General features: G+C 45.8%; 1 protein-coding gene across 1 annotated transcript in view; it reads left to right on the top strand.

Moving 5' to 3' along the window:
* LOC126295063 (forkhead box protein D1-like) overlaps window positions 1-12,605 on the top strand; it is a 443,237-nt gene extending 430,632 nt beyond the window's left edge. Inside the window, exons 9-10 of the mRNA XM_049987310.1 lie at window positions 7,488-7,657; window positions 12,097-12,605. Of these exons, the coding sequence (XP_049843267.1) occupies window positions 7,488-7,657; window positions 12,097-12,605 (679 nt within the window). The remainder of the gene's footprint in view (window positions 1-7,487; window positions 7,658-12,096) is intronic.
* The last annotated feature ends 10,876 nt before the right edge of the window (window positions 12,606-23,481 follow it).

Below are 23,481 nucleotides of genomic sequence, written 5' to 3' on the forward strand. Positions count from 1 at the left end.
TATCAGGACAACTGCTGAATCTAACATCATCAAGTACCAGAGATTTTCTTGTCGGCAGTCTTTTTTAGGGTAGGTTTCATATGGTATGCCCTGACTCACTCTTCTGTGCCAACCCCTTCAGCCGGCTGCAGTAGTCCAGTGGTTCTAGGTTCTTCAGTCCGGAACCGCGCTGCTGCTACGGTCGCAGGTTCGAATCCTGCCTCGGGCAAGGATGTGTGTGGTGTCCTTAGGTTAGTCAGGTTTAAGTAGTTCTAAGTTATAGGGGACTGATGACCTCAGAAGTGAAGTCCCATAGTGCTCAGAGCCATTTGAACCAACCCCTTCATCTCAGAGTAGCACTTGCAACCTACATCCTCAGTCCTTTGTTGAATGTACTCCAGTCTCTCTCTTCCTCTACAGTTTTTTCCCTCTACAGCTCACTCTGGTACCATGTGACATATTGATGATATCTTAACAGACGTCCTACCATTCTGTCTCTTCTTCTTGTCAGTGATTCCCATACATGTCTTTTCTCGCCAGTTCTGTGGAGAACCTCTTCATTCCTTACTTTATCAGTCCACCTAATTTTCAACATTCTTCTGTAGCACCACGTCTCAAATGCTCGATTCTCTTCTCCCACATTCCACATTTCACTACCATACAATTCTGTGCTCCAGGCGTACGTTCTCAGAAATTTCTTCCTCAAGGTAAGGCTTTCGTTAGATACTATTAGACTTCTCTTGACCAGGAATGCCCTTTTTGCCAATGCTAGTCTGTCTTCTATGCCCTCGGTCCGTCCATCAGGGGCTCCTAGCTGCAGAATTCCTTAATTTCGTCTGCTTTGTGATGCTCGTTGTTCTCATTTCTACTGCCTCTCATTACTTTCGTCTCTCTTCGATTTGCTTTCAATCGATATTCTGCATTCTTTAGTCTCTTCAGACCATTCAACAAATCCTCTAATTCCTCACTTTTACTCAAGACACCAATGTCATCAGTGTTATCGATCTTCTGGTGGAGTATGGGACTAAGGCTGTTCAATGTTCAATAAAAACAATACTAATCGCCATTATATAGGTTTATTTCTAGGCAACCAGTTTGGATGTTACACTAGGTCATCTTCAGGCCAAGACAGGATCAGAGCAGTCTTGGCCTGAAGATGGCGTAGTGTAACGTCGAAACTGGTTGCCTAGAAATAAACCTATATAACAGCGATTGGTATTGTTTTTATTGACCAATTTCATCAGTGAATCACATCATTGATATTCTTTCACCCTAACTTTTTATCGAGTTATTGTACCTTTCTTTTATTTCTGTCATTGCTTCTTCGATGTGTAAGTTGAACGGAGGTGGTCAAAGACATCATCCCTGTCTTACATCCTTCGTACTCTGAAACTTTTGTTCTTGTTCTTCCAGTCTTATTATTTCCACTTGGTTTTTTGTACATAGAGTATTGTATACTATCCATCTTTTTCTGTACATTACCTCCATTTTTCTATGAATTCCAAACATCTTGCACCATTTTACATTATCAAACGTGTCTTGATTTTTCTTCAGTCTTACTTCCATTATCAACCACAACATCAGAATTGCCTCCTTGGTGGATTTACCTTTCCTAAAACCAAACATCCTCAATTTTCTTTTCTATTCTCCTGTAATTATTCTTGTCAGTAGTTTGGATGCATGAGCTGTTAAACTAAGTGCGCAATAATTCTGGCACTTGTCAGCTACCTTCGGAATTGTGTGGATGATATTCTTCTGAAAATCTGATGGTATGCCGCCAGTCTCATATATTCTGCACTCCAGCGTGAATAGTCGTTTTATTGTCACTTCCCTCAGTGACCGTAAAACTTCCAATGGAATGCTTTGTGTCTCTGCTGTCTTATTGGATTTTAGGCTCTTTTACATTCTGATTCTAATACTGGATCCCCTATCTCTTCCCTGTTGACTCCTGTTTCTCCTTCTATCACAACTTCGGATAAGTCCTCCTCCTCATTTAGGCCATCAGTGCACTCTTTCCACCTATCTGGTCTCTCCTCTGCATCGAACAATAGAACTCCCGTTGCACTCTTAATGCTGCCTCCGTTGCTATTAATTTCAATGAAGATTTTTTTCCTTTAATATATGCTACGTCAGTCCTTCTGACAATCATCTGTTTTTCCATTTCTTTGCATTTTTCATGCAACCATTTCGCTTTAGCTTCCCTGCACTTTTTATTTCATACCTAACTCACTTCCATTTCTGTATTCCTGAATTTCTCTGAGCATTTTTGTACTTCCTTCTCTCGCGATCAGCTGAAATATTTCTTCTGTTACCCATGGTGTCTTTGCTGTTACCTTCCTTGTACCTACGATTTTTCTTCCAGCTTTTGTGTCTGCTCTTTTTAGAGATGCCAGTCTTCTTCAACTGAACTGCCTTCTGAACTAATCACTATCGCAATATGTATAGCCCCAGAGAAGTTCAAGCCTATCTCTTCATTCCTTAGCACTTCCATCTCCCATTTCTTTGCACATTCGTTTTTCCTGACTAGTTCCTTAAACTACACCCTACTCTGCATCATTGCTAAATTGCGATCTGATATGTATTTCTCCTCTGAACACCTTACAATCCCTTACCTAATTTCGTAATCTCTGTCTGTCCATAATGTAATCTAACTGGAATCGTCCTGTGTCTCATGGCCTTTTGGAAGTGTACCCCCTTCTCTTGTGATTTTTGAGCAGAGAGTTCGGTTTTATTAGCTGAAGTTTATTGCAGAACTCAATAATTCTTCTCTCTCATTCCTACTACCAAGCCCATATTCTCCAATAACTCTCTTCTTCCCCCACAACTGCATTCCAGTCTTACATGACTGTTAGATTTTCATCTCCATGTACTTACTGAATCCAGTATCCTCATATACTTTCTCTCCATCTTCAGCTTGCAGCATCAGCATATATACTGAACTATGGTTGTCAATGCTAGATTGCTGTCGATTCTGATGAAAACAACCCCATCACTAACTGTTCACAGTAACTCATTCTCTTCCGTTCCTTCCTATTCATAACGAATCCTACTCCTTTTATACCACTTTTTTGCTGCTGTTGGTATTGTCCTGTACTCAGATGACGAGAAGTCCTTCTGTCCTTTCCATTTCACTTCACTGACCCCTGCTATACCTAGACTGAGACTTTGCATTTCCCTATTCAGGTTTTCTAGCTTCCCTACCACAATCAACCTTCTGACATTCCACACTCCAACTCGTAGAACATTACTCAATTGTCAGTTATTCAGTCCTTTTAATTAACGTCACGTCCCCCATTTTTAGACCCATCCTTTTGTCAATGGAGAAATCATGACACTTTTTAATTACAGGTCACATCTCCTGTGGATACACGTTATGTGTCATTAACGCAGTGGTTTACATTGCCTTCTGCATCCTCGTGCCATTGATCAAAGCTGATTATTCCGCCTTTTAGAGTCAGTTTCCGACTGCAAGGGCAACAGAATGTCCTGAACCTCTGTCTGCGCTCTTTGAAAAGCCCGTTCCTGACGATTTTTATACGAAATTTTGAGCTGGGCTGGGTTGGAACCCGGGACCTAGGACGTTTTGATTCCTAATCAAAGACGCTACCAATAAACCACACGTGCATGTGCCCTAAGATGAGACAGCATTTCCTTCGTTTCTCAGTCTGCCATTCAGATTAAAAAATAATTCTCTCTTCGTTCATTTGAAATGTCTGTCTTTTTGTGACGTATTGAGTTACAACCATTGCTATGACTCCTTGGATCATGTAAATCACATGGTTATTATCATGAAATTGTCACAGTCTGTCTTGTTGTAAACTATTTTCGTCGACAAACATTAGAAGTGCGTCAGCAAGGGGTGTAGAAGACGGGTGATTGATAGTTAAATTGATCGTGTATGTAGTGCACAGTGGAGTTGATTGTGATGACAGATTTAAAGTGTCCTTTGCAGATTCAGAAACAGTGCTTAACAAGATCCGTGCCGCGCGGTCTCGGGCGCCTTGTCACGGTTCGCCCTCCCCCCCCCCTCCCCGCCTCCCCCCCCCCCCCCCCGTCAGAGGTTCGAGGCCTCCCTCGCGGGCATGGGTGTGTGTGTTGTCCTTAGCATAAGTTAGTTAGATTAAGTATTGTGTAAGCTTAGGGAGCGATGACCTCAGCAGTTTGGTCCCGCAAGATCTTGCCACAAATTTCCAATTTTCCAAGATCCTAGGAGTCATAGGAGAGAGATAATTCATCACATGATAAGGCCAGATGCATGCATGTCCAAGAGAACTTTGCATCGTAATCAGAATAACACAGGCACTGTAATATTGTACATAAGATTGTGTCTTAGAAATACAATGTATATAAATAATATCTGGTTTTCCAAATGTATACATTTGTAAAATTAGATATATAATCCTCTTACGTTTATGGACTTATACATACATAAAAATACAATAAAAACAAATATAAAATTCCTTACACTGTATTGTGAAGACAATCTTATGTCGTAAAAGAGAGTTGACATCTGGTGGTGTCCGAAAACACGATGTATTACACGTTTCTTGTAATGGCCATTTTCGCAGCAGTTGAACATAAATTGCAGTTGTTTCAAAGAAAATGCTTTTTTTTGCATGCTGCACATCGAATTTTTTATTTTTATTTATGCGCCCAGACGCGTCTCGCCTCTTTTTACAAGGCATCTTCAGTGGGTTTCGTGAAATACTACATGATTTGTCCATTTTTACACATAGGTCATGGGTTCACATCTAGGTTATAGATTTAAAAGCAGTTTCTTAACGTTGTTTTATGAAATGGAAAGGTACGTACAAGTAACTTCTAATTCACTGCATCCAAGCAAACAGCTTTTTCTCATTTGGCAACCAGGTGGACATCTTTTACTGCGATGAACTAGAAGTTACCTGTAGGTACATTTCCATTTCATAAAAAAGTGAAGGAACTGTTTTTAAATCTATAAATTAGATGTGAAACCATAACCAATGTGTAAAAATGGACAAATCATGTAATATTTGAGGACACCCACTGAAGACGCCTTGTAAAAAATAAAGGCGGAACACGTCTGGGTGCATAAATAAAAATACAAATTTCGATGTGCAGTATGCAAAAAAGGCATTTTTATTGAAACAACCGCAATTTACGATGCATTAGGTTGATTGCTTCATAACAGTTACCTGTGAGGTGTCAACAAGTACATAACATGAGACATACACGTCTTATAAATTTTACTTGTGCCCCTTGTGCGCTGTTCGCACAGCTATTCAGCTATTCTCTTATTTCATGACGAGAGACGGCACCATGGAATGTTGTCTCTATATTATATGACTACTCTGAATTTGTATGCATGTTATGTTCGTTTGACGTTAGAATTTTCCATCCTGGTACCTTTCTATACATTACAGTTGTGTCCAACTAATGTGAACATTCGACGAATTGGTCCTGTAAATGGTCTGAAGATGGTGATTTAATTTCGCTGAAACTAGAAAGTGTTGTGTATTTTTATGCGATCTGGCCGAATAAACATCTGTAAAAAGAATAACAACCGTGTTTCGCTTCTGAGATCGCCTCAAATACAGCTGACAACAACTTAACTAATAAACACGGCCTCCATCGCATTAAAGTTATTAGTTTCTAGACGACGAGTTTCGATCATCTATAAGACCTAATAGTTTTTATTTTCTAGATGAGCGGTTTGATCTTCTATAAGACAGTCATCAGATCAACACTCCTTGGTGAGGGTAGGACTCTGTGGTGACACTCAGGTCCGTCCTTGCACGTGTGGAGAATAGCAACGTTCTCCAGGCCTGCACAGATAAATTTGCACGACGCCAGTCATCTAGAAAAAAAAACCCTAACAACTTTAATGCGATCGAGACTGTGTTTGCTAAATACACTAATGGCCATTAAATTGCAATACCAAGAAGAATTGCAGATGATAAGCGGGTATTCATGAACAAATATATTACACTAGAACTGAGATGTGATTACACTGTCACGCAGTTTGGGTGGACAGATCCTGAGAAATCAGTACCCAGAACAACCACCTCTGGCCGTAATAATGGCCTTGATAGACCAGGACATTGAGTCAAACAGAGCTGGAATGGTGTGTACAGGTACAGCTGCCCATGCAGCTTCAACACGATACCACAGTTCATCAAGAGTAGTGACTGGCGTATTGTGACGAGCCAGTTGCTCGGCCACCATTGACCAGACGTTTTCAATTGGTGAGAGATCTGCAGAATGTGCTGCCCAGGGCACCAGTCGAACATTTTCTGTATCCAGAAAGACCCGTACAGGACCTGCAACATGCGGTCGTGCATTATTCTGCCGAAATTCGCAGGGATAGAAGGAAGGTTAGAGCCACTGGTCGTAATACATCTGAAATGTAACGTCCACTGTTCAAAGTGCCGTCAATGCGAACAAGAGGTGACCGAGACGTGTAACCGATGGCACCCCATACCATCACGCCGGGTGATACGCAAGTACGGCGATGACCAATACACGCTTCCAATGTGCGTTCACCGTGATGTAACACTGATGCGATCATCGTGATGCTGAAAACAGAACCTGGATTCATCCGAAAAAATGACTTTTTGCCATTCGTGCACCCAGGTTCGTCGTCGAGTACACCATCGCAGGCGCTCCTGTCTGTGATGCAGCGTCTAGGGTAACTGCAGCCACGGTCTCCGAGCTGTGGGTCGGTGGTGCTGTAAACGTCGTCGAACTGTTCGTGCAGATGGTTGTTGTCTTGCAAACGTCCCCATCTGTTGACTCAGGGATCGAGACATGGCTGCACGATCCGTTACAGCCGTGTGGATAAGATGCCTGTCATCTCGACTGCTACTGATATGAGGCCGTTGGTATCCAGGACGGCGTTCCGTATTACCCTCCTGAACCCTCCGATTCCATATTCTGCTAACAGTCACTGGATCTCGACCGACGCGATACGATAAACCGCAATCGCGATAGGCTACAATCCGACCTTTATCAAAGTCGGAAACGTGATGGTACGCGTTTCTCCTCCTCACACGAGGCATCACAACAACGTTTCACCAGGCAACGCCGGTCAACTGCTGTTTGAGTACGAGAAATCGGCTGGAAACTTTCCACGTGTCAGCACGTTGTAGGTGTCGCCACCGGCGCCAACCTTGTGTGAACGCTCTGAAAAGCTAATCATTTGCATATGACAGCATCTTCTTCCTGTCGGTTAAACTTCGCGTCTGTAGCACGTCATCTTCGTGGTGTAGCAATTTTAATGGACAGTAGTGTAAATTATGAAGTTGCTGGAACAATGTTCCAAAAAATTTTAACACCAGACAGTATTTGATAATCATTGTAAATCAGTTATTTATTTATTCAATAGTGCAAAGTCGAGAGGGCTAGGAGCACTTGTTGGATACCCTTTGTAAACGTGCGAAGAAGTACCCTCTGCCTCCAGCTCGGCGCCTGCTTTCTCGGATATCCCGGACTGGGCCGTGTGTGTGCCACTATGTTCTTCTGCTTGGCAGGAGGGCGACTCTGTCGGAGATCTACGCCTACATCACGAGCCGCTTCCCCTACTTCGAGCGCAACAAGAAGGGCTGGCAGAACTCCATCCGGCACAACCTGTCGCTCAACGAGTGCTTCGTCAAGGTGCCGCGAGAGGGCGGCGACCGCAAGGGCAACTACTGGACGCTCGGTGAGTCCACTGTGGCTGGCTGGCTGGCCAGCCAATGGCGGCGCAGCTGGGCGTGGCGCCACCGTCTCCCTCTCGTACTACACTCCTCGCCGATTGGATAAAGTGTTCCTCGGCTTCCTGTCCCGTCGAGCTGTTAAAGCGCCACGAGCTTTCCACTGAGCACTCCTTGTCCTTTGTCAAGTGGAACGACTCCCGGTGTGCTAGGTCTGTTTCTTGTTTGTCATAGCAACGCCAAAGACCCATACCTGTCAGACCTCTACCTTGCTGTAAAAATCTTTGAAAACGTCGGTTTTTATTGATATGAATGACTCTTTTTTATAAATAACGGTTGTCTGGAATCTGTTATAATTTAACTTGTCTGGTAAGTGTAGAGATGCATCTTTTGCTTGAAGTATTCGTCCACGAGACTCAGAGGGCCATAGACACGGGTTCACACGTAGATGCTGTGTTTCTTCACTTCCGCGAGGCATTCGATATAGTTCCCCACAGTCATTTGATGAATAAAGTAAGAGCATATGGACTATCAGACCAATTGTGTGATTGGATTGAGGAGTTTCTAGATAACAGAACGCAGTATGTCATTCTCAATGGAGAGAAGTCTTCCGAAGTAAGAGTCATTTTCGGTGTGCCTCAGAGGAGTGTTGTAGGACCATTGCTATTCACAATATACATAAATGGCCTTGTGGATGACATCGTAAGTTCACTGAGGCTTTTTGCAGATGATGCTGTGGTGTATCGAGAGGTTGCAACAATGGAAAATTGTACTGAAATGCAGGAGGATCTGCAGCGAATTCACGCACGGTGCAGGGAATGGCAATTGAATCTCAATGAAGACAAGTGTAATGTGCTGCCAATGCATAGAAAGAAAGATCCCTTATCATTTAGCTACAATATAGCAGGTCAGCAACTGGAAGCAGTTAATTCCACAAATTATCTGGGACAACGCATTAGGGGTGATTTAAAATGGAATGATCATATAAAGTTGATCGTTGGTAAAGCAGATGACAGACTGAGATTCATTGGAAGAATACTAAGGAAATGCAATCCAAAAACAAAGGAAGTAGGTTACAGTAGGCTTGTTGACCCACTGCTTGAATACTGCTCACCAGTGTGGGATCCGTACCAGATAGGGTTCATACAAGAGGTAGAGAAGATCCAATGGAGAGCAGCACACTTTGTTACAGGATCATTTAGCAATCGCGAAAGCGTTATGGAGATGACAGATAAACTCCAGTGGAAGACTCTGCAGGAGAGACACTCAGTAGCTTGGTACAGGCTTTTGTTAAAGTTTCGAGAACATACCGACGAGTCACGTAGTATATTACTCCCTCCTACGTATATCTCGCCCAGAGACTGTGAGGATAAAACCGATAGAGGTATTCAAGGTGCCCTCCGCCACACACCGTCAGGTGGCTTGCGGAGTATGGATGTAGATGTAGATGTGATGAGGTATTTTTTTGTTTATTTATGTAGAACATGCCCCATTACAATTTTTGTAATACTACATGTATGTGTTCTGTGTGTCTGTGTGTGTGTGTGTGTGTGTGTGTGTGTGTTTAGTGTAATGTTTGTTTTGTATGATGATGATAGAAGGGAGAGGATGAAATCCAGTGTATAGCACCAATAGGGTCACCGAATTTAATCTCCCTATTTGAAGAAGGGATCACCATCAACGGTGTCGCATGCCCTCACTTGATAAGACACTGTGGAGAGGTTTCGTATTTAAAGCAGAACATTGGTGCAAGGTCTCGCCCTGCTGGCCAAATTCTGGCACTGAAATTTTTTTCCAACACCATGATTCGAGACTTCCTGGCAGATTAAAACTGTGTGCTGGACTGAGACTCGTTCTCGGGACCTTTGCCTTTCGCCAGCTGGAGTGGCCGAGCGGTTCTAGGCGCTACAGTCTGGAACCTCGCGACCGCTTCGGTCGGAGGTTGGAATCCTGCCTCGGGCATGGATGTGTGTGGTGTCGTTAGGTTAGTTAGGTTTAATTAGTTCTAAGTTCTAGGGGATTGATGACCTTAGAAGTTAAGTCCAATAGTGCTCAGAGCCAATTGATCCTTTGCCTTTCGCAGGCAAGTGCTTTACCAACTGAGCTACCCAAGCATGACTCACGCTCTGTCACCACAGCCTCACTTCTGCCAGTACCTCGTCTCCTACCTTCCAAACTTTACAGAAGCTCTCCCACAAACTTTGCAGAAGTAGCACTCCTGAAAGAAAGGATACTGCAGAGACTCACTTCTGCCAGTACCTTGTGTCCTACCTTCCAAACTTTACACAAGCTCTCCTGCGAACCTTGCAGAAATAGCACCCTTGGAAGAAAGGATATTTAGGTCTGGCACACAGTTTTAGTCTGCCAGGAAGTTTCATATCAGCGCACACTCCACTGCAGAGTGAAAATCTCATTCTGGAGGTGAACAATTGTTTCACACTCTTTTCAACTTCTTGCCAAGTTTATGTCAAGGGTGAAAAATGGCGGGAGGGTCTGGTGATGATTTGGACAGCCTTATCGCGGTATTCCATAGGTCATAAAGTTGCTGTGCAAGGTTGCATTCTTGCCAGGGATTATGTGACCATTTTTAGCTGATCAGGTCTTTCCCATGGTACAGACCTTGCTCCCCAATGGTGAAGGTGTCTTCCGAGACGGCAGGGCCCTGTTCACCCAGAGCTTCATCGTCCAGGAGTGATTTTGTGAGCACGTGGATGAATTGTCGCATCTCGCCTCGCCACCACAGTCACCGGATCTCAATATTACTGAGATTTTTTGGGCTACTTTGGAGAGAAGCATGAGTGATCCCCATCCACCTCCATCATCGTTAGCTGAACTGTCTTACAGGAAGAATGGTTTAACAGTCCCTTGTCAATCAGACTCGAGCTGTATTTACCCATTCCAAGGTAACTGGAAGCTGTTTTGTATACCAATGGTCTTGCTACACTGCACCAGCGTGGTTGGTCGATTTGGGGTAGGGGAGCAAACAGTGAGGTCATCAGTCCCATCGGATTAGGGAAGCATGGGGAAGGATTTTTGGATTGGAATGTTTTGGGGGAGGAGACCAGGCAGCGAGGTCATTGGTCTCATCAGATTACGGAAGGACGGGGAAGGAAGTCGGCCGTCCCCTTTGAAAGGAACCATCCTGGCATAGCCTGGAGCTATTTAGAGAAATCAGAGAAAACCTAAATCACGATGACTGGACGCGGGATTGAACCGTTGTCCTCCTGAATGGGAGTCCAGTGTGCTGACCACTGCTCCACCTCGCTCGGTGATGGGGAAGGAAATCTGAGAAACCTTCCTGGCATTTGGCAGAAGCGTTTTAGGGAAATTGCGGAAAACCTAAATCAGGATGTTTCCTGGTCATGTCGGTCTACCAGGAAAGGAGGCTGCTGACGCTGATGCCAAGGCTGCAGTCCTCCTGAGCCCGTAAGTACCTGTATTCCCTCCGACGATCTCTGCGTTGCCGTCTGTCAGGAGGTGGTGTCCCTTTGGCATCGCAAGTGGTCCTCCCTTCACAGGAACAAGCTCTGGCTCATTAAGCTTCTGCCATGCCAGTGGCTTGGACGACCTCCTCTCGACCCTCCCATCTGGAGGAGGTAAATTTACCTAGGCTGCGTATTGGACACTGCCTTTTTGGCCGTCGTCATTTGATAAGCGGCGCTACCCGACCACTTTGTTCACATTGTGCCCAAGTTTTAAGTGCCCACCACTTCCTGACAGAATGCCCACATTTAACCTTTAACATTCCCACTTGGGTCTGTCTGAGTTATTGGCCATTTTAGCAAATGACGCTGGGCCTTTTACTTTTTATCTGCCAAAGCACTATGGCGAACGCCATTAAATTTTTAGTTTTGGACCTCTCTTTCGGTATGGTGTTTTTTTTAGCCCTTTCTCCACTTCCCTGTTTTTAGCTATCTTCTCTGATGAGACTTGGGACGGATGTATAGTCGTTGTCTAACTCCTCTCTGTCTTCGTGTTGGATAACTTGGACACGTAAGCCCCAGTTGTTTTTTTGAGCCCTAAAGCAAAACAAAACAAACAAGTTGGCCATATGTGGGTTTGAGCTCTCATCATTCCATGTTCAGCCTGCTGACCACTGCAACACCTAAATCGGTACAGTACTGGAGCCGGTAATGGTTACATTTATCAGTGTTTCCAACTTTTGTGTCCAACCCTGTATGCCCCAGTGGTACACAGAGGGTTGAACCGGAGCTGCGCTACAGTCTGGAACCAACGGCCGATGTGGCCCTGTGGTTCTAGGCGCTTCAGTCTGGAACCGCGCTGCTGCTCCGGTCACAGGTTCGAATCCTGCCTCGGGCATGGATGTGGATGTCCTGAGGTTTAAGTAGTTCTAAGTCGCATAGTGCTCAGAGCCATTTGGACTATTTCTGAACCGGAGCTGTCTGGGAGCCGCCCTGGTGACGCCGGCTGTGCGCTGGTGTTGCAGACCCACAGTACGAGGACATGTTCGAGAACGGCAACTTCCGGCGGCGGCGGCGCATGAAGCGGCCGTTCCGCGGCGGCCTGGGGGCGGTGGCCGCCCCCGCCGTGCCGTACGGCGCCGCCGCCGCCTACCACCCGCACCACCACGCGCACCACCACCACCACCACCACCTGGTGGCGGCGCACCACGCGCACCCGCACCACCAGCACCACGGCCCCGGCCAGCACCCGCTGCATGGCCACCACGGCCACCAGCCGCACCAGCAGCAGCACCACGCCCACCCCCACGCGGGGCTCGCCGTCCACCCCCAGCTGCTGGGCGCCGCCGCGCGCTCGCTCTTCGGGCCGTCGGCGCTCCAGGCCGCCGCCGCCGCCGGGGGCGGGGCCGTCGGGGGCGGAGGCGTCGGCGTCGGGGGCGGCGCCGTCCCGCCCCCCGCCTACCCGCACTACGGCAGGTACGAGCACAGGTCAGTACCTCGCAGTGCGACGGACCTCACCGAGATCGCGAGGTAGCCAGGTGTGCGCGTCTGAGAACTTACAAAATTGTTAAGGCTTTCGTGGCCACTTGTTGACAAACTGCCTATTGGCTTCTGTCTCGGGTTCTTCGGCCGACGTTCATCTAATGATTTCTCTGACGTTTTGCCAGCACGAGTGGCTGGCATTGTCAAAGCTGCACCCTCCATTGCCGGTGGTGAACTGGAGCCGAGCTCGTGGCCGCAGCCGACATTTCTTTTCTGGTTCCTTACTTCGCCGAGTGTTTGGCTCTGTTTCAGTTCTAATATACACTCCTGGAAATGGAAAAAAGAACACATTGACACCGGTATGTCAGACCCGCCATACTTGCTCCGGACAGTGCGAGAGGGCTGTACAAGCAATGATCACACGCACGGCACAGCGGACACACCAGGAACCGCGGTGTTGGCCGTCGAATGGCGCTAGCTGCGCACCATTTGTGCACCGCCGCCGTCAGTGTCAGCCAGTTTGCCGTGGCATACGGAGCTCCATCGCAGTCTTTAACACTGGTAGCATGCCGCAACAGCGTGGACGTGAACCGTATGTGCAGTTGACGGACTTTGAGCGAGGACGTATAGTGGGCATGCGGGAGGCCGGGTGGACGTACCGCCGAATTGCTCAACACGTGGGGCGTGAGGTCTCCACAGTACATCGATGTTGTCGCCAGTGGTCGGCGGAAGGTGCACGTGCCCGTCGACCTGGGACCGGACCGCAGCGAGGCACGGATGCACGCCGAGACCGTAGGATCCTACGCAGTGCCGTAGGGGACCGCACCGCCACTTCCCAGCAAATTAGGGACACTGTTGCTCCTGGGGTATCGGCGAGGACCATTCGCAACCGTCTCCATGAAACTGGGCTACGGTCCCGCACACCGTTAGGCCGTCTTCCGCTCACGCCCCAACATCGTGCAGCCCGCCTCCAGCCTCCAGTGGTGTCGCGACAGGCGTGAATGGAGGGACGAATGGAGACGTGTCGTCTTCAGCGATGAGAGTCGCTTCTGCCTCGGTGCCAATGATGGTCGTAAGCATGTTTGGCGCCGTGCAGGGGAGCGCCACAATCAGGACTGCATACGACCGAGGCAAACAGGGCCAACACCCGGCATCATGGTGTGGGGAGCGATCTCCTACACTGGCCGTACACCTCTGGTGATCGTCGAGGGGACACTGAATAGTGCACGGTACATCCATACCGTCATTGAACCCATCGTTCTACCATTCCTAGACCGGCAAGGGAACTTGCTGTTCCAACAGGACAATGCACGTCCGTATGTATCCCGTGGCACCCAACGTGCTCTAGAAGGTGTAAGTCAACTACCCTGGCTAGCAAGATCTCCGGATCTGTCCCCCATTGAGCATGTTTGGGACTGGATGAAGCGTCATCTCACGCGGTCTGCACATCCAACACGAACGCTGGTCCAACTGAGGCGCCAGGTGGAAATGGCATGGCAAGCCGTTCCACAGGACTACATCCAGCATCTCTACGATCGTCTCCATGGGAGAATAGCAGCCTGCATTGCTGCGAAAGGTGGATATACACTGTACTAGTGCCGACATTGTGCATGCTCTGTTGACTGTGTCTATGTGCCTGTGGTTCTGTCAGTGTGATCATGTGATGTATCTGACCCCAGGAATGTGTCAATAAAGTTTCCCCTTCCTGGGACAATGAATTCACAGTGTTCTTATTTCAATTTCCAGGAGTGTAATTTGTGGAGTACCCATTGCTGCTCAGGACAGTTTCCAGGTGTTGCATTTCTCATTCGAGGTCTTGCGGCTCACATATTCGTCCTGCTCTCGTTACAAGCGTACTAATCGTGCCTCTTTTCTGGCTTGGGTGGTGGTTTGACAGTTTGTGTACGTATTGGTCCGTGTGTGCCAGTTTTCGATACACACTGCGTTCCCAGTTTTCGCCGTCCCTTATGACCAGCACATCTAGAAATGGCAGTTTCTTGTCCTTTTCTACTTCCATGGTAAATGTTATGTTGGCATGGAGGCTGTTCAAGTGTCTTAGGAAGTCACCAAGCTATTCTTGACCGTGGCTCCACACCACGAAAGTATCATCGACGTACCTGTACCACACCTTAGGTTTGCAAGTCGCCGAGTCCAGTGCCTGTACTTCGAAATGTTCCATGAAGAAGTTGGCCACCACTGGACTGAGAGGACTACCCATGGCGACGCCTTCCAGCTGTTCGTAGAAATCGCCATTCCACGTGAAATAGCTCGTGGTGAGACATGCATCGAAGAGCTTTCTGATGTCTTGTGGGAAAACGGAACCGATGTGCTCCAGAGCATCACTGAGTGGCACTTTCGTTAGATGAACGTCGGCCGAAGAACCCGAGACAGAAGCCAATAGGCAGTTTGTCTGAGAACTTGTCAGACATCTCAGAATAGTGAATTTTATCCATAGTGGACGCTGTTGAATTTTTTTCCTTTATTGTGATTTCATTCCCCTGCCCCATATGGGCAGGGGAGGGCTGTCAGCGGCACAATCCACCACTCTTCAGCCGAGTGACGTTAAACTTAAAATAAGAATAAAATGTTACATACATAAGGCCAGAAAGGGGAACTTAAAACAGAATAATGGGACAAAATGGAGGTAAAAAATAGACTAACATGGAGACGTTCATGGAGGACAGTTAAAAGTCACCAGAAAGTTAAAAAACACAGTTGGTGTGTCTTCAAAACTCAGAGAAGAATGGACATGCACACGTTAAAAGTCGGCCACAGCAGTAAAAACACCCCGGAACAACACACTTAAAACCCACTTGGAGCACACACGACAAAGAATAAAACTGCCAGGTGGGACCTGCCGAGGGAAAGGGCAGAGAGGATGGGAAAGGAGGTGAGAGCAACGGGGCAGCTGGGGAAGCGGCGGGATGAAGAGAGGAGGGGCATCGGTGGGCTCACGAAGAGGCAGGAAGCACATGGGGGGGGGGGGGGGAGAGGAGGAGGGAAGACAGGGCAGGAGGGAGCGCAGAGACACTGGAAGGAGGCACAAGAGGGGGAGGGGGAGTAGGAGGGGGAAGCCGCTCAGGAGGAGGGAGGGGGACGAGAGGGGACGCTGTTGAACTCCGTGGCTGTTCCTTTATATGGTGTAGAAAAATTTCCGCTACCAGTCACAATAAAAGACCAGCCGCCAAAAATCAGTCATCGTCTAAAAACTGGTCATCGTCTAAAGAATTGATATTGTGATCAGAGACTGGAATAAAGAAGCATTTGACAGTATTGGATCACTGTTTGTATATGTGATTATGTCTCAGTTGGAGAAACAATAAAAGATTATTTATTTGTTACACGAAAATTTCCGGCTTGCGCCCATCTTCAGGTGTTTATACATTCATGTACGTGTTTATATAGCTGGAGATTACTGTATAAATACAAAAAAAATATTTTCTGGCGACTGAACAGATACAAGTGGAACAATTGTAAGTGACAAGGCAGCATTTGTCTAAAATATATCTGTACTTATGTAAAGATGAATTGTCATTATTATAATTACTCTGTGGTGCCACTTTTTCCATTTAGTTGCACTTGTGTTACCATTTTCACGTCCATATTTCAGTTTTATGAAGTTTAGCTGAATATTTCACTATTACGGTATGCACTCGCGAAGAACACTGTATTTACATACAAACATGTAGGCTATGGTCAAAGAACTTAGACATGGGAGGTGTAAAGATGTTGCTGGTACAAAAACATGTAGGTTATGATCAAAGAACTTAGTCATAGGAAGTGCAAAGATGTCGCACATGTAGAAACTGTAAAAGCCACTGGCTCGAGAAGAATAAGAAGAAACAGGCGACCTATTAAACTATAAAATGGCGGAAAGTTGTGGAAGTTAAAAATACTAAAACTCAGGGTTGGTGATGTTAATTAAGACAGAGAGTAAGTCAACAGACAACTAAAAGTCACAGCAACAGTGTGGCATATCGAAATAAGTGTCTTCCGTTATATAGTCCAATTTTCCCAAAAGTAAATGCGAGAACATTTGTGTAATAGGCTAAATTACTGGCAGTCAGCTTGACTTATTGACTTGATATGGTTGCGGAATCAAACAGATGACCAAATAACAGGTTTTGAACTTCACTACACTGTGTCTGTGTAACCACTGACTTTTGAAAACCACTTGTGTTCTACGCTAATGATTTTTGATACTTGGAACACTTGAAAGTGGCTGCCAGAAAAGATGTATACACCTCTTGTGAGGTGACGGAGTCCCACCTCTAACTGACAAACCAGGGACTCATAAGATACGACTTGGCAAACAAATGGTAATGAGTTGGGGAGCTATTAATATCAATGGGGGCTACTCTGGGAAGAAGGTGGAGCTGGCAGAGGCTGCAAGTAAGATGGAGCTGGACGTTTTAGCTGTTAGTGACATTCGAGTAAGGGGTGAGAAAGAAGAAGAAGTGGGAGAATACAAGGTCTATCTGTCAGGAGTCAAAGCAGGAATAGCACAGTGGAGTATAGGGCTGTACATCAGGAAAGAAATGGAACCCAGCGTAGTTGCAATAAGGTATGTAAATGAACGACTGATGTGGATAGATCTGACAGTGTCTAGCAAGAAAATTAGGATTGTGTCAGTATATTCGCATTGTGAAGGGACAGATCAAGATACGATGGATAGTGTTTATGAGGCACTCAGTGATGTAGTTGTTAGAGTAAAGGGCAAGGACAGTGTTCTGCTCATGGGTGATTTTAATGCCAGGATTGGAAATTGAACAGAAGGGTATGAAAAGGTTATGGGTAAATTTGGAGAGGACATGGAGGCCGACAGGAACGGGAAACAACTTCTGGATTTCTGTGCCAGTATGGGCTTAGTAATCACAAACTCCTTTTTTAAACATGAGAACATTCACCGGTATACTTGGGAAGGCAGGGAAACCAGATCTGTCATTGAGTATATAATAACAGATCAGGAATTCAGGAAGGCTGTGAGGGACACATGTGTATTCAGGGGATTCTTTGATGACACTGATCATTATTTAATCTGCAGTGAAATTGGGATTGTGAGCCCAAAAGTGCAGGAGATCAGGTCCATATGTAGAAGGATAAGAGTGGAGTAACTTCAGGATAAGGAAATCAGGCACAAGTACATAACAATGATCTCAGAAAGGTACCAGTTAGTTGAATGTAGTCAATTACAATCATTGGAAAAGGAATGGACAAGGTACAGGGATATAGTACTAGAAGTGGCTAAAGAATGTCTTGGAACATTAGTGTGTAAAGGTAAGATGAAGCAAACAGCTTGGCGGAATGACACAGTCAAGGCACCCTGTAAAAGGAAGAAGGCGTATCAAAAATGGCTACATACTAGAACTCAGGTAGACATAGAAAGTTATATTGATGAAAGAAACAAAGCCAATCAGATAACTGCAGCATCCAAGAAGAAATCTTGGGAAGACTTGGGAAACAGGTTGGAGACCCTGAGTCAAGCTGCTGGAAAACCATTCTGGAGTGTAATTAGCAGTCTTCGAAAGGGAGGTAAGAAGGAAATGACAAGTATTTTGGACAGGTCAGGAAAACTGCTAGTGAATCCTGTGGATTCCTTGGGCAGATGGAGGGAATATTTTGCAGAGTTGCTCAATGTAGGTGAAAATACGACCAGTAATGTTTCAGATTTCGATGTACAATGGGATAGGAATGATGATGGAAATAGGATCACATTTGAGGAAGTGGAGAAAATGGTCAATAGATTGCAGTGCAATAAAGCAGCTGGGGTGGATGAAATTAAGTCGGAACTCATCAAATACAGTGGAACGTCGGGTCTCAAATGGCTACACAGGATAATTGAAATGGCCTGGGAGTCGGGACAGGTTCCATCAGACAGGACAAAAGCAGTAATCACGCAGATCTTTAAACATGGAAACAGAAAAGATTGTAACAACTACAGAGGTATCTCTTTAATCAGCGTTGTGGGTAAAATCTTCTCAGGTATTGTTGAAAGGAAAGTGCGAGTATTAGTTGAGGACCAACTGGATGAAAATCAGTGTGGGTTTAGGCCTCTTAGAGGCTGTCAGGACAAGATCTTTAGCTTATGGCAAATAATGGAGAAGTGTTATGAGTGGAACAGGGAATTGTATCTATGCTTTATAGATCTAGAAAAGGCATATGACCGGGTTCCTAGGAGGAAGTTATTGTTTCTTCTACGAGATTATGGAATAGGAGGCAAACTTTTGCAAGCAATTAAAGGTCTTTACATGGATAGTCAGGCAGCAGTTAGAGTTGATGGTAAACTGAGTTCATGGTTCAGAGTTGTTTCAGGGGTAAGACAAGGCTGCAACCTGTCTCTACTGTTGTTCATATTATTTATGGATCATATGTTGGAAACAATAGACTGGCTGGGTGAGATTAAGATGCGTGAACACAAAATAAGCAGTCTCGCATATGCGGATGACTTAGTAGTGATGGCAGATTCGATTGAAAGTTTGCAAAGTAATATTTCAGAGCTACATCAGAAATGTAAGGACTATGGTATGGAGATTAGCATCTCCAAAACGAAAGTAATGGGGAAGAAATAAACGGATTGAGTGCCAAATAGGAGGAACAAAGTTAGAACAGGTGGGCAGTTTCAAGTACTTAGGATACATATTCTCACAGGATGGCAACATAGTGAAAGAACTGGAAGCGAGATGCAGCAAAGCTAATGCAGTGAGCGCTCAGCTACGATCTACTCTCTTCTGCGAGAAGGAAGTCAGTACCGAGACTAAGTTATCTGTGCACCGTTCAATCTTTCGACCAACTTTGTTGTATGGGACCGAAAGCTGGGTGGATTCAGGTTACCTTATGAACAAGGTTGAGGTTACGTATATGAAAGTAGCTAGGATGATTGCAGGTACTAGTAGATGGGAACAATGGCAGGAGGGTGTCCACAATGAGGAAATCAAAGAAAAGCTGGGAATGAACTCTATAGATGTAGCAGTCAGGGCGAACAGGCTTAGATGGTGGGGTCATGTTACACGCATGGGAGAAGCAAGGTTACCCAAGATACTCATGGGTTCAGCAGTAGAGGGTAGGAGGAGTCGGGGCAGACCGAGGAGAAGGTACCTGGATTCGGTTAAGAATGATTTTGAAGTAATAGGTTCGACATCAGAAGAGGCACCAATGTTAGCACTGAATAGGGGATCATGGACGAATTTTATAAGGGGGGCTATGCTGCAGACTGAACGCTGAAAGGCATAATCAGTCTTAAATGATGATGGTGATTCAAAGCAGGAATTTTCTGTAAAATATATTGACACTAACGTTTCATAAAATAGCCAACAAACAATAACTCAAAGGGAATATGTAGTATGAGAGTTACTTGGGCAAAAGCAGGGAACATTAAAAAAATGCAGATTCAACGAAACCACCCCCCCCCCTTAGGCGTCCTAGGGTTAATGGAACATTGAATCGGCATAACAGTGTGCAGAGGGCACCACAGAATGTGCATGCTTATGTGGATGAAGCGGTCAGTCTACTAGGCGTTTAAGTGTGGTGTGGAATATCAGCTAGGGGTTTAGCAGGAGCCTATTTCTTTGATGCTACTGTCACTGGACAAGTGCACCTGGAAAAGTTACGCACATCACTTTCGCCAGGTACACGCATGCTTGATGAAGCTGATGAAGAGGTCCTCTACCAACAGAACGGGGCGCCATTACACTACCACCTAGCCGTACGAGCTTTCCTGGCTGACAGTTTTCCGGGTCATCAGATTGGACGAAGAGCGTCCATTCAGTTCCCTCCACGGTCGCCAGATATGACACACATGGACTTTCTCTTGTGGGGAACTGTGAAAGAGAACGTCTATCGACGTAAAACACGCACGCTGCAGGAACTTGGCCAGGAGATTACAGCGACAAGTGCAGAGATCTCGACTGTAACACTGAGTGACGTAGTTATGGCGACTGCTCCTCGTTCTCTTATGTGGTCATCCGCTAAAGGCGAACATTCTGAACATTTAAAGTAACCTCGGGGTAAACTGCAGATTGTACAACATGTGTGATCAATTATTACACTACTGGCCATTAAAATTGCTACATCAAGTAGAAATGCACATGATAAACGGGTATCCATTGGACAAATATATTATACTAGAACTGACATGTGATTACATTACACGCAATCTGGGTGCATAGATCCTGAGAAGTCAGTACCCAGAACAACCAGCTCTCGCCGTAATAACGGCGTCGATACGCCTGAGCATTGAGTCAAATAGAGCTCGGATGGCGTGTACAGGTACAGCTGCCCGTGCAGCTTCAACACGATACCACAGTTCATCGAGAGTAGTGACTGGCGTATTGTGACGAGCTAGTTGCTCGGCCACCATTGACCAGACGTTTCCAGTTAGTGAGAGATCTGGAGAATGTGCTGGCCAGGGCAGCAGTCGAACATTTTCTGTATCCAGAAAGGCCCGTACAGGACCTGCAACATGCAGTTGTGCATTATCCTGCTCAAATGCAGGGTTTCGCAGGGATCGAATGAAGGGTAGAGCCACGGGTCGTAACACATCTGAATTGTATCGTTCAGTGTTCAAAGTGCCGTCAATGCGAACAAGAGGTGACCGAGACGTGTAACCAATGGTACCCCATACCATCACGCCGGGTGATATGCCAGTGTGGCGATGACGAATACACGCTTCCAGTGTGCGTTCACCGCGATGTCGCCAAACACGGATGCGACCGTCGTGATGCTGTAAACAGAACCTGGGATCATCCGAGAAAATGACGTTTTGCCATTCGTGCACCCAGGTTCGTCGTCGAGTACACCATCGCAGGTGATCCTGTCTGTGATGCAGCGTCAAGGGTAACCGCAGCCACGGTGTCCGAGCTGATAGTCCGTGCTGCTGCAAACGTCGTCGAACTGTTCGTGCAGATGGTTGTTGTCTTACAAACGTCCCCATCTGTTGACTCAGGGATCGAGACGTGGCTGCACGATCCGTTACAGCCGTGCGGATAAGATGCCTGTCATCTCGACTGCTAGTGATACGAGGCCGTCGGGATCCAGCACGGCGTTCCGTATTACCCTCCTGAACCCACCGATTCCATATTCTGCTACCAGTCATTGGATCTCGACCGACGCCAGCAGCGATGTCGCGATACGATAAACCGCAATCGTGATAGGCTACAATCCGACCTTTATCAAAGCCGGAAACGTGATGGTACGCATTTCTCCTGCTTACATGAGACATCACGAGAACGTTTCAGCAGGCAACGCCGGTCAACTGCTGTTTGTGTATGAGAAGTCGGTTGGAAACTTCCCTGATGTGAGCACGTTCTGGATGTCGCCGCCGGCGCCAACCTTGTGTGAAGGCTCTGAAAAGCTAATCATTTGCATATTGCAGCATCTTCTTCCTGTCGGTTAAATTTCACGTCTGTAGCACGTCATCTTCGTCGTGTAGCAATTTTAATGGCCAGTAGTGTATTTGTAAAATAAACACATAAGTAACACTTTTCGTTCCCTAAAGTGTGTATACGTTTTTCTGGCGGACTCTGAGTAAAACGTGTTGTACAGTCAAATGGCGGTCATATCTTTGAAAAAATGTTGAAAGTGTGCCATGAAGAGCTTGAAATAAAAACTTCGATACGGCTGCTGTGTGATTCGGACCCAAAATCTTTACCGCTCCAGGGCGCCACTCCAGATCTCATTATAGTTTTTAAGGCTCTAGAGCATCACTTTCTATTTCTATCTATGAACACGAGTCAAGATAGATGTAACGGAACTTGAATAGCGTATTTGCCCCTATTGTGTACGGTAGAGAGATCGATCTTTGGATCCTGTCTGTATATTTATATATAATATTGCTTGAATAAACGCTGGGCGAGTGTAAAGCTATCGTTAAAAACGCACGCCGCGCGATTTGGTCGGTCATTATAATAATAACATGCTTTTGAATACAATTAAAATATGACGGCGATTCGCGTTTAGAGAAGAAGTAAAATTGGGAATATTGAGGTATTTTGCTTTATATCGACGAAGCCGATGATACGGCGTCATTTTTTTCGTTTACTCTTAGAAATAAACAAGTAAAGACGTGCTAATTGTGTGTAGTGAAAAACTATAGGGACAAGTTTTAAATAACTAAGGTATACGATCAGAGTAACAAAAGGACATTTGGTTACACGAAATCGCGGAATTTAATGTGTGGTCATTAAATTGAGTACACCTACATGGTGGTCAATTCCGGGATAAGTCTATACGCATCTCACGAGGGACGCGGTATTGAGACCGTTTTTTTTTTATTATATCGCGGAGAGCGGGCTCCGATTCATGAAAAGGAAGAAAACGTTAACTTTAACGCGAACTCTTAAAAATAGCGCACCGGAGAGAAAAGTGTGTAATTGTCTTACGGCTAACAAACATTCGTGGAGAGCGGTGGCTAAACTAGAAGAGTCAATAACAAAATACTGTATCATTATCATTGACTGTTGGTGTCGAGCAACCGAAACTGTTCGTCAGAGGGTTTCGATGGAACTTGGGAGTTAGGGTTCAGGCAGTCGCATATACTCCACATCAGAGTGTGAACGAGTGGTGAATGCGAAATAAAGCTGTGAACAAAGTTACGTTAAATGAAACACAAGAAACAAGACAGTTTGGTCGTATCTGTTATTATTACATAAACTGCAACATTTCCTATCGTTGAACGAAGCCTTTACAGAGCATCGTTATGTTAATTTGCTTCGAATGGATCTCGTTACGAGTTAAGTTTCGGGGACCTGGTCGAGAGGGGGTAGTTCGTAGATCATAACTACTGCACCTATTCTGGAATCAGGTGCTACCGCGACCGTTGTGTGCTGTCAGTGACTTAAGGTTACCGTATCTCATGCTCTAAGATCGACGCGCCTTTCCACTTGGTATAACGGAGCCTCACGGCAACAACGAAAACGCCGACGACGAAGGAA

Source organism: Schistocerca gregaria, chromosome 11 (genome assembly GCF_023897955.1).
Source record: "Schistocerca gregaria isolate iqSchGreg1 chromosome 11, iqSchGreg1.2, whole genome shotgun sequence".
Lineage (NCBI taxonomy): Eukaryota > Metazoa > Arthropoda > Insecta > Orthoptera > Acrididae > Schistocerca > Schistocerca gregaria.